The following is a 12,074-nucleotide window of genomic DNA, read 5'->3' as shown; positions in this document are numbered from 1 at the left end:
TCACTGCAGAGGTGGTAGCAGCTCCAGAACACACACACAAAAAATGTTCAGGGATTTCAGAGGTGTTTAAAAGTGGGATGGGACTCATGACAGCCCAGGATTAAAAAAAACTGGAATCAAAAGGGGGTCCCTCGCTGTACTGGAAAACCACAGTTCATAATTATAGAATGGCAAAAGAACTAGGACAGGGGTAGCCAATGTGGTCTCCCCCCCCCCCGCCACCCCAAATGCTGTTGGGACTCTCAATACCCACCAGCCCAGGCTTATACCAAAGTACTGTAAGGCAAGCCCTGTTGATGTCAAGGCATCTGTTAAAAATCTTCCCCAACTAAAAGCCAATGGGATTTGCAATTGCTTAACTTTGTTTCAATCATGCCCCAAAGCTGCCACAGTTTTGAATCCCACATCCCCACATTACTTGCAGAGGGCAATCACAGAATTCTGTGCACACACATGTGCAATTGGAGTTTGTTTGTTTTTAATTGCTTAAGCCGCTAGTTTCAACACTGCTTTGGTCAGATTGCTGTAAAAACCGGTCATGCTGCTTGGGAAGAAGGACTCCACAACTGTTTGAGGAAGGTTGCCGCCTAGGTCTGTCTGAAAGAAAGTGAGGAGTTGCGTCTTACATGGCTCTCTGTAGGGAGAGAAACAAACCAAAAAGCCCCAAATAAGTCAGCAGAAATCACCAGTTTTAGCCAAAGATGCAGGAGAGCCCATTCCTGTAGTCCCACCCATGTGGCCCAAGGTTTCCGATATTTGAAGCACTATGATACCACTTCATGAAGTCATGGTTTCCCCAAAGAATTCTGGGAGCTGTAGTTCATTAAGAGTGCTCAGAGTTGTTAGGAGGCCCCTATTCCCCTCACATAGTTGTAATTCCCTGAGTTCCCTGTGAAGAGAGATTGGTTGTTAAATCACTCTGTAAAATGTAGCTCTGCGGGAGGAACAGAAGTCTCCTGACAACTCTCAGCACCCTTTGAAAACTACAGCTCCCAGAATGCTTTGGGGGGAAACCACGCCTGTTTAAATTGGTATCACAGTGCTTTTGTATGATGTTAATGTGGCCATTATCAGAATAGCAGGACATGTGGCAATGTCTCCCATGTTGCATTATAAATTTAATTATGGTACCATTTTAATTATGATACCATTTTAACTGGAATGGCTTCCCTCAGAGAATCCTGGGGATTGTGGCCTGTTGAGGGTACAGAGAATTGCTTGTAATTCCCAGAATTCCTTAGGAAGAGAGATTGATTGCTAAACCACTCTGGGAATGTGTGTGCTGTTTTAGCCCCATACAGCAACAGTGCTCAAAGCCTGCATATATTGGAAATAAGAAGGCATTATGATACTCTGGCTTCAAAGGCCCCAACCTCCCAGAAGCCTTTGCAAAAATGAACCAGGAAGAAGCTGCTCACAGAGCAATCAGCCATTTTACCTGCAGTAAGCTGACTGCATCTCTCAGCAAATTCAGTCTCCTTGTATCAAATCGGCCTTTAGAGGCTTTAGCATCTAGTTGGATGGTGGGCAAAACTTTCCCTAAACTTTGCAACAACTCCTCCCACTCAATGAAAGCAAGAACCCAACAACATGCACCATATATATACAGTGGTACCTTGGTTTTCAAACAACTTGGAACCCAAACATTGCAAACCCAGAAGTGTTCCGGTTTGTGAACTTTTTTTGGAAGCCGAACGTGCTCCGTTTTGAGTGTTACGCTTCCAGTCTGAGTGCCACACTTCTGTTTTGACTGTTATACTGAGGTCTGTCTGTTTTTGCTATTTATTTTGCGTTTTTGTGGCTTTATTGTTTTGTTTTTGTGACTGTGTGGAACCCACTTCAGCTACTGATTGATTGATTGTGTGACTGAAGTACATTGTTTATTGCTTTGATTTTGTGGTTTCGTTAGATAGTAAAATTCATGTTAAATTGCCCTTTTAGGGGTTGTTTTTAAAAGTCTGGAACGGATTAATCCGTTTTGCATTACTTTCTATGGGAAAGCATGCCTTGGTTTTGGAATGCTTTGGTTTTAGAACGGACTTCCCAAACGGATTAAGTTTGAGAACCAAGGTACCGCTGTACATGCTTGTGGTACTACAACATTTCCACCCATCTTACCCTGGGGCTGGGATGCAGAAACAGCCGCAGGGATAATTAAGGCCTCTCACGTAACTTGGTTGAAGTTGGCAGAGTGGGTGCTCCACATTGGTTGCTGCAAGGAAGAGATATGAAAATAATGCACAAGATAAAGTCCGTTTAGTGCTTTGGGGAAAAGAAAGCCTTTTCAATTTTATAATAATAGTAGAAATACAGTTGTACCTTGAATCCCCAACGCCCTGGAACTCAAACGTTTTGGCTCCCAAACGCCACAAACCCGGAAGTGATTGTTCCAGTTTGCAAACGTTTTTTCGGAACCTGAACATCTGATGGGGCGTCTGTGGATTCTGATTGGCTGCAGGAGCTCTGATTGACTGCAGAAGCCGCGATTTGGTTTTCAAACATTTTGGAAGTAGAACGGACTTCCAAAACAGATTCCGTTCGACTTCCAAGGTGCAACTGTAATAAAACAGCAAGAGGAGTGTGTCAGGGAACTGCCATCAGTGCCGGAGGGAGAGAGCAAAAGCCAGAGGGATTATAGAGAGCCCCCAGGGATTGGGAGAAGCAGCTCCTCTTCTGGAGAAGAGAATAAACGCAGCTCCAGTGGAGAGGGGGTGCAGGAGTCGGATGTGTCGAGGCGGTCCCACGACTCCTTGCCTGGGACAACCAGGAAGGAAGGGGTCCTCCGCTGCCCACGCCCTCTCTGCGCAGAAGGCTTTCGCGCAGACAGGGAAGGCGGAGACTGGGTGTCAAGGAGCTTCTTTGCTGGAAGAAGTTTATGAAACGCCCACTCACGGATTCTGCCAGCAATTGAGTCAGCCACAGGCGAGTGGCTCTCCGGACAGATAAAACAAAAAAAAAATTTCCTTCCAGTAGCACCTTAAAGACCAACTAAGTTAGTTCTTGGTATGAGCTTTCGTGTGCATGCACACTTCTTCAGATACACTGAAACAGAAGTTGCCAGATCCTTCTATATAGTGAGAAGGTGGGGAGGGGTATTACTCAGAAGGGTGGTGGGAATGGGTGATTGGCAGATAGCTGTGATGAGCCTGTTGACGACTCTTAACGACTGCAATAGGTCTTACAGGAAAAAGCAAGGGGTGAGAAGGCCCCAACAACATCACACATACCATCTCGGGACTATTTAATTGCTCATCGTCTAACATTGTATATGCCATCAAATGCCAACAGTGTCCTTCAGCTCTCTATATTGGACAAACAGGCCAAACCTTACGCCAAAGAATAAACGGACATAAATTGGACATCAAGAATCACAAGACAGAGAAACCAGTAGAACACTTCAATCTCCCAGGACATTCTATACAAGATCTCAAAGTAGCTGTTTTACTACAAAGGAATTTCAGAAATAGACTGGAAAGAGAAGCTGCTGAATTGCAACTCATTACCAAACTTAAAACCATGGAGAGACCAGGTCTGAACAAAGACATTGGATTCTTATCTCATTATACATGACAAAGCCATTTTTCACCTCCTCACCCCTTGCTTTTTCCTGTAAGACCTATCAACAGGCTTTTGTTTTGACTATGGCAGACCAACACGGCTACCTATCTGTAACTCGGACACATAAAGTTTACATTAGCAGCCAGCCAGGGAGAGGTCTGCCCTGCTTGCACACGAGCAACCCCTTGTAAACCTAACAGAGTAGAACACTTTTAAGGTCAGGGTGAGGTGCAACATTATAATGCAATATCTCGCTCAGAATGAGGCAGCTTCTTATGTTTCTTTATCCATGAGGACTAGAGTCTTACTTTATTTTTAGGGGAAAGTCCACTCTTTGGTAGAGCATCTGCTTGGCATGCATCCCAAGGACCATAATTTCCCACTGTCAGTCAGTGTAGAAAAGTACACACCCTAGAATGGACCAACGGTCTCATTTGACGCAAGGTAGCTTTCTAGGTGGCAAGAAGCACAAAGTTTGCAGCAGGGGGTAGGCCAGTGTGTGTGTGTGTGTGTGTGTGTGCGCGCACGCATGCGTGTGCATCATATTGATTTGAAATAGCCAGTTAATTGCTTAGTTGCCAGCTTCTAGGATTTTTCTGGTTTTTTACTGGTGGGGATCAAAACTGAAATTTTCAGGTTGTTGCATTCTGTGCTACGTATGAGACTGTTGGGTCTCTCACCTGTGCTGTTACTGAATGGCTACTGGCTTTCACAGCATCAGTTCACACATGTGAGACCATTGCTTGATGGCAGCAACATCTAAGAAGTGGTGTGTGTATGTGTCATAGCTGTCAACTTACAGATTTAAAAATAAGGGGCCAGCAGCCTCGAAAATAAGGGATCAGCAGCCAAAATAAGGGATTTTCTGGGCACAGGTATGTTCAACTTCTGAGCCCCTCTGAGCCATAGGCAGAAAGCCCAGCCACCAGCCAAACGAAGCCTCAAGCGGTGGTTCCCACAGCGCAGCAACCCGGCAAAGGGGATGCAGCAAGGAAAACCACCGTCACCTCTCCGCTGAGCAAAGGCGAGTCCCCAGGCAACGCGACCAATTTGATCGGCACAAGGCATGCAAGCTCCATCCCCCAGTCGTTCTTAGACTCCTTATTGGGTGAGCAACGCAGCCAAGCAACACAGTTGGAGCCTCCCTCCTCCCTGGCCGGCAGGGAGGGAGGGAGAGGAGCTGCTTCCTTTGAAACCCGGGAAATTTAAGGGACATCATCAATAAGGGATAGCAGCGGGACACGGCGCTGGGATAAGGGAGTTTCCCGTCAAATAAGGGACGGTTGACAGCTATGGGGAGTGTGTGTGTGTGTGTGTGTGTGTGATGGCGCATGACAGGTCAAGCACCACAGAAAGAGAATTTCCTGGTTGCCTTAGGTTGCTGCCAGTCCATACCCACAGCCACTGGTATTGAGTACTCATACTAACATGGGCACCAGCCTCTGGAGGCCAATATATTTAGGCTTTGGCCATCTTACCATTAGATGTGATGGTTCCATCCTCATCCCGCTTAATCAGGACGACGTCTATGAACTCCCTCGGAGAGATGATCTTCATAAAAGCCGACGGTGTGATAGTTCTGACTATGGAAACATCCTACAAAGCACATACCAGGGTTATGATGTAATATTGGGGCGTATTTGTTGATCTACTGCAGGTACCCCATCCTGGCCTTCATCTGCACCATACATTTAAAGAAGTATCATACTCCTTTAAACAGTTGTAGCTTCCCCCAGAGAATCCTGGGAGTTGTAGTTTGCTAAGGGCACCAAGAGTTGTTAGGAGACTCTGATTCCCCTATGGAAGCTGCAGTTCCCAGAGTTCCCTGGGAAGAGGGACTTATCGTTAAACCACTATAGGAAATGTAGCTCAGTGAAGGGAATAAGGTTCTCTAACACCTTTCAGCACCCTTAACAAGGTACATTTCTCATGATTTGGGGGACTGTTTAAAAGTGAAATGAGACTACTTTAAATGTTAAGCGCTGATGGAGCCAAAATGTAGCAGCTGCACTTTACCAGTTGCCACAGTCCAACTGTGTTATACTTACTTCGCTAATCTCTTCAACGACTTCAATCTCCTTCACGTTTGGATCCCATTTTTCTCGAAGTCCACCCGTCTCTGGTTTCAAACATTTAAAGACATCCTCCGGTTTTGCAGGCATAATCCCTTCCGCTTTGTATCTTTCAGGGGAAGGAAGAACAAAAGGGACATACAGACATAAACAAATAATTAAAAAATTGACCTCATTTTATTTCGGTCTCTGTAGGCAGACCTGGTGCTAGAGATGATAGGATCCCATTCCAGACTAAAGATTTTTCAATGTCCCATCCACATGATAAACTCAAATCAAATGCCATGTGTATTGGAAATGCATTATTCATGCCAATGACTTTGCTTTGGTCTTGTACTTAACAATCCACCTGCTCCTACAGGTGACTACAAATTTCATACAGGGATGGGCTGGTGGAGGAAAGATGGATTGCTCCATCCCTCTTTCCTCCAGCTCGCTCGGTGTCCGTGCTAGTTGAGGAGAAAGGGGCGTCTCCCCACAACCAGGATGCACACATAGTGGGTTGATGTAGGGTGGGGAGTGACAGGTCACCCTGTTCTTCTTCCCATAGTCCACTTGGTAGAAGGCATTTTTAAAAATTAGTCTGCCAGTTGGTTAGAGGCTGTGTGGGGAGGTTGGGGAGAAAATCTGCAGACTAGTAACTTGTGTGGCTTATTTGCAAGCCTGCTCTGCTTGGTGGAAAACCGCAACCTCTCAACCTAACTCTCTTGCAGGTTGAAAGAGAAAGCTGCAACAAAAATTTATCACAAACTCAAAATCTGGAAATAATAATAGTATTTAACCCACCCCCCTCCAAAATCTGGCTGGGTTTCCCCAGCCACTCTGGGCGGCTCCCAACAGAATATTAAAAACACGATGAAATCAGTCATCAAAAACTTCCCTAAACAGGGCTGCCTTCAGATGTCTTCTAAAAGTCAGGTAGTTGTTTATTTCCTTGACATCTGATGGGAGGGCGTTCCACAGGGTGGGTGCCACTACCGAGAAGGCCCTCTGCCTGGTTCCCTGTAACCTCACTTCTCACAGAGAGGGAACCGCCAGAAGGCCCTCAGAGCTGTACCTCAGAGTCCGGGCAGAATGATGGGGGTGGAGACGCTCCTTCAGGTTTACTGTGCCGAGGCCGTTTAGGGCTTTAAAGGTCAGCACCAACACTTTGAATTGTGCTTGGAACGTATATTTGTGAACTCAGATGTATAAAAACTGAATTGAAACTTCCCTTTCAATCCTATACTGAAGTTATTTGGCAATAGGCCCCAATGGAACTTATTTCTGATATATATTCTTATTTATTTATTATTTATTAAATATAGATACAGCCCTTCATCAAAAGATCTCAGGATGGTTCACAGGATATATAGGATTGTACTGCAGATGTGACCAAAGTGGTGGGATTTACCTTATCCCCCAAGTAATTTACCTCCTAAATAAATATGCTCATTTTGTGTGTGTGTGTATACAACTTGACTTACATGTTTCCATGAAACTCAGTTGATGGTCTCCAAGATATTGAAACTTCATTCTAGAAAAATTAAATTAAATCAGTCAAAATCCACTCCCACAGTATAACTGTGTCGAGTGAGATTATTGGGGGGGAAAACTTTTTTAAAACTCCGCACTTATATAGCACTTAAGAAGTGTTTCAAGCTCTCTACAAATCTATTATCTCTGTATTTTCCACAACGGTCCTGTAAGATAGTCAGAATAAATATCCTCTTATATTGCAGGTGGGGAAACATGGTTGAGACAGAATGTGTGGCTTAAACCAGTGTGCTGAATTAGTTAGAACGCTGGATTAAATTCAGGGAAATGCAGGTCTGAATCCCTACTCAGCCCTGAAATTCACTGGGTTATCTTGTGACGGTCACCAACTCTCTGTCTTACATCTTACAGGTTTGTTGAGAAGACATATTTATTTGTTTCAGGGAAATAATGCCAAGGACCAGCATTCAAATAGGGTACCTTTCGAAACAAAGAGGTCTGCAGCATTTCAAAGGCTAACGCATTTAGTGTGGCATCAATGTTCATAGACTAGACCAGCCTGTCTATAAACATACGAAACTGCCTTATTCGAAGTCAGACCATTGGGTCCAATATTGTCTACACTGACTGGCAATACTGCAGATGGAGCCTGGGGCTTTCTACAGCAGATGTTCTACAGAGCATCATCAGGAACAGAGCCAGCTTCTCCAAATATCTATGGGTGCAGTGAAGCTGTTCATTTCTGCCTGTGTATGCACCAGGGGGCAGGGACAAGACAGGGGTGCCTTTACACTATGCCAAGGTGTTCACACAAGAGACAAATGAGGAACGCCTTAAGGAGCCCGATCAGCAAGAAGTTGGTTTGAGAAATACGGCACCAACAGTGATATCTTAAAACAAAACACAGGATACATGTGCATTTTGGGTTTTTTTTCCAAATTTTTGTTATTCATTTTATAACACAAATAAAAAACACAGACAGAAAAGACAAACAATACAAACAAATTCTTGTCATATCCTTATTTTTCTAAACATTGTTAAGTTGGCTTCCCCACCTATCTGATTTTCATTTTACTTCATCTTTAGCAGTTTACATATATCATAATTTCTAACCATCTTTTTTATCATACTTAAAATAACTTCACATTTTATCACTTACAAATAATACTATTTTAAAATACCCTCTCTTCTACTTCTAACCCTACAGCCTATATCCACTTCCAAAGCTATTCTAAAGTTTAAACATTAACATATTTTTTCAAATATTCCTTAAACTTCTTCCAGCCTTCTTCCAGTCTCTTGTGGATTTTGGAGAACGTTTGTATATATTTTTTATTGAATTGTCTGTTTTACAATTTAAAGTACAGTGGTATGTCGGGTTAAGAACTTAATCCGTTCCAGAGGTCCGTTTTTAACCTGAAACTCTTCTTGACCTGAAGCACCACTTTAGCTAATGGGGCCTCCCGCTGCCGCCGCACCGCTGGAACACGATTTCTGTTTTCATCCTGAAGCAAAGTTCTTAACCCGAGGTACTATTTCTGGGTCAGCGGAGTCTGTAACCTGAAGTGTCTGTAACTTGAAGCGTCTGTAACCCGAGGTACCACTGTACTACTGAAAACAAGTTTGGCGGCTGCAGCTTCCTTGAAACCACATTGTCTCCTCCCAGCTGGCAACATCACACTGTAGCATGTCCTCAGATGCACCAATGAGACCTGCTGGTGCCTCCCCCTTCCCCCCCTCCTCCAGGCTAAACAATGAGTGTCACATTGCTTGCTTGTTCACAGCAGGAACAGACACCAAAGAGCATTCAAGGGGAGAGGGAACTGAATGAATTCCCTCCAACATTTCAGAGGTGCAGGGGCAGCGTGCGGGGGGGGGACGGGGGACGGAGATTACAAGCCCCTCTTCACGCACTTGAAGAGGTTCATGCCCTCTCCCGCCCCTTCCAAATAACGCATTGTCCCCCATTTTTTTCTGTCCAAGGTTTCCTTTTCAGATCATCCATGAATCTGCCCAACCCTATTTGAAAGCCACCGCTGCCTCTTGTGGCAGCGAGTTCCACAGATTTAACTGTGCTCTGGGTGAATTGCTCTCTCTTTATCTTCTAGCATTCAGCTCTGTCTTATGTCCAATACAGTGGTACCTTGGGTTACATACGCTTCAGGTTACAGACACTTCAGGTTACAGACTCCCCTAACCCAGAAATAGCACCTTGGGTTAAGAACTTTGCTTCAAGATGAGAACAGAAATCGTGCTCCGGCGGCGCGGTGGCAGCGGGAGGCCCCATTAGCTAAAGTGGTGCTTCAGGTTAAGAACAGTTTCAGGTTAAGAAAGGACCTCCAGAACGAATAAAGTTCTTAACCCGAGGTACCACTGTACTTCTAGCGTTACGAGAGAGGGGGCTTTTCCCTCTCCACTTTCTCCAATGCCAGACACAATTTTATACACTTAGTTACTCCCAATAAATAACCCGTGCGTCCACCCCACGCTGTAAGTTCCCGGGGGACTCAAGCCAGAACAGATGCCTTCTCAGCACACATTCAGCAGCTACAACAAAGCGTCTCGTGGCCCCGGAAAGAACCTTCTGCAACCAATTCCTTCTGCTGTTGCCAAAGCAGACTAACAAGGGATGGAAAAAGGAAGCAGCTTGCTGGCATTTCGCGTCCCTGCGCTGCTGCGCATTAAATGCACGCACGGGGCAAGCCACCAACTACATCTCGGGCCAGCCTCTTTTTCCACCTGCCAGCCCGGATCGGCAGCGGCTCACCCGGGATTCAGGACGAACAAGCTAGGCGCATCCCCCTGTCCATAATCGGTACACTCCTAGAATTGTAGAGTGGAAGGCACCCCACGAGTCATCTAGTCTAACCCCCTTTCCCCTGCGCGCGCAATGCAGGAATCTCTACTATGGCATCCATGACAGATGGCCATCCAACCTCTGCTTCAAAAGGAGAGTCACCAGGATTTTACCCCCTCTCAGCCAGGCTGCAGCGGTGAGAAGGGGGCAACCTCTCCAAGCGCGCCGCGCGGGCCTCACCGTGCGCTTGCAGCTGCGCCATCCGCTGCAGTCTTTGCGATAGCTCTGCATGCGCTCCGCAGCCCAGCTGGCGGCCTCCCGGTAGTCCATGTCGCCGAGAGGGAGGGCAAAATGGCTCTGGCGCTGCCGGCTGCTGGCCCAGAAGCTCGGAAGCGGGGAAACTGAGCTGCCCAGGCCGGCCCAGAAAAGGGGCCGAGCCTCCGCGTGGAAGCGCCCCCGCCTGGAGGCAGCATCGCGGCGCCGGGGCCGCTCTCCTCGGCTTGTCCCAGGGAGCGCCGCTTGCGCACGTGGGCGGATGAATGGCCCGGAGCGGAGCGACGGTTCCCGTGTAAACGGAGGAGGAGGGAAGAGGTTTGTTGCGTGCCATCGCTTGCTGAATCGGGTGGGAGAGGGAGGGTGGCTGGCTGCCGGTCTCCCGGTGCTCCCTCCCCCGGCCGCGCCTTTAAAGGAGAAAAAGGCGCATGCCTTTCATCCATCCAAGAGGAAATTAAAGCACCACACAACCTTAGCCCCTCTCCATCAATTTCAAAAATAAGGGGCACTTCGCCACGGGAGTGTCCTATATATGGGAACACTCAGTACATTTTAATTAAAGCTGGAATAAAAGTTGGTACTATAAAATTACAGGCCGTGCGCCCAGGAACCTTTCACAGTTCCGTTTCCAGTCGCGTTACTGGCAGAATTCCAGAAAGCACTAACAAGAACAATCATAGAATCATAGAGTTGGAAGAGACCACAAGGGCCATCGAGTCCAACCCCCTGCCAAGCAGGAAACACCATCAGAGCACTCCTGACATATGGTTGTCAAGCCTCTGCTTAAAGACCTCCAAAGAAGGAGACTCCACCACACTCCTTGGCAGCAAATTCCACTGTCGAACAGCTCTTACTGTCAGGAAGTTCTTCCTAATGTTTAGGTGGAATCTTCTTTCTTGTAGTTTGGATCCATTGCTCCATGTCCGCTTCTCTGGAGCAGCAGAAAACAACCTTTCTCCCTCCTCTATGTGACATCCTTTTATATATTTGAACATGGCTATCATATCACCCCTTAACCTCCTCTTCTTCAGGCTAAACATGCCCAGCTCCCTTAGCCGTTCCTCATAAGGCATCGTTTCCAGGCCTTTGACCATTTTGGTTGCCCTCCTCTGGACAATCAGCAAAGCATCGGGTAGCAACTTAAAGGGTAAGCAAGACATTACTGTAGTATGTATGAGCTTTTGTAGGATACAGGCAACTCTGCAAAATGCATGAAGTGTTTATGCTCAGCTGGCACTTATGCAGGTAAGAAAAGAAAAGAAGAAAGAGGATGGTGCTCCATGTGTTTGAAATAAGATATATTTCAGCCCCGATGTGTTTTTTTGGAACAAATCCTTCCTTGGGCTAAAAACGTGAAGGATTTATTCCAAAATAAGTCAGGCCTGGAATAAATCTTATTTCAAGCACCTGAGGTTTTTACTCTTTCCACTTCTGCTAAGAGTGTGTTCTCCATTTTTTAAAAAAAAGTTATACAGTGGTACCTCGGGTTATGTATTTAATTAGTTCCGGAGGTCCGTTCTTAACCTGAAACTGTTCTTAACCTGAAGCACCACTTTAGCTAATGGGGCCTCCTGCTGCTGCTGCACCACCGGAGCACAATTTCTGTTCTCATCCTGAAGCAAAGTTCTTAACCTGAGGTACTATTTCTGGGTTAGCGGAGTCTGTAACCTGAAGCGTATGTAACCTGAGGTACCACTGTACTGAAGTAGCCAATGTGGTATCCTATTATTGATGGTGGACCACAACTCTCATTATCCCATGGGTGGGTTCAGGGGGGCAGCTGCCCCCCCAATCAAGTAAGTAAAAGTACTTAGCTAACTGACCAATTGAGTCACAGATAGCTCCGTTCTGCCCCCCCAACAAAAGGCCTCCCCCCACAACATAAATCCTGCATCTTC

General features: G+C 46.1%; 1 protein-coding gene across 1 annotated transcript; it reads right to left on the bottom strand.

Moving 5' to 3' along the window:
• Positions 1-461: 461 nt before the first annotated feature.
• STARD5 (StAR related lipid transfer domain containing 5) lies at positions 462-10,462 on the bottom strand. Its single transcript, XM_053364370.1, has 6 exons — positions 10,144-10,462; positions 7,097-7,146; positions 5,607-5,739; positions 5,037-5,154; positions 2,119-2,212; positions 462-634 (listed from the first exon to the last, which is right to left on the bottom strand). Exons 1-6 carry the CDS (start codon positions 10,231-10,233, stop codon positions 487-489), a joined length of 633 nt encoding a protein of 210 aa, XP_053220345.1. The 5' UTR covers positions 10,234-10,462; the 3' UTR covers positions 462-486.
• Between the last annotated feature and the right edge of the window lie 1,612 nt (positions 10,463-12,074).

This window comes from Podarcis raffonei, chromosome 14, assembly GCF_027172205.1.
Source record: "Podarcis raffonei isolate rPodRaf1 chromosome 14, rPodRaf1.pri, whole genome shotgun sequence".
Classification (NCBI taxonomy): Eukaryota; Metazoa; Chordata; class Lepidosauria; order Squamata; family Lacertidae; genus Podarcis; species Podarcis raffonei.
The sequence above is the reverse complement of the archived record's forward strand: the minus strand, read 5'-3'. Positions and strand labels throughout refer to the sequence as shown.

Bases quoted from the DNA above. Each gene is read 5' to 3' on its own strand.
- STARD5 (XM_053364370.1), bottom strand. From the start codon at position 10,233: ATGGACTACCGGGAGGCCGCCAGCTGGGCTGCGGAGCGCATGCAGAGC. The intron at 7,147-10,143 runs GTGAGGCCCGCG...TAATTTTTCTAG, and splicing joins GGCGCAGCTGCAAGCGCACG to AATGAAGTTTCAATATCTTG. The intron at 2,213-5,036 runs GTAAGATGGCCA...TCTTCCTTGCAG, and splicing joins TGGAACCATCACATCTAATG to CAACCAATGTGGAGCACCCA.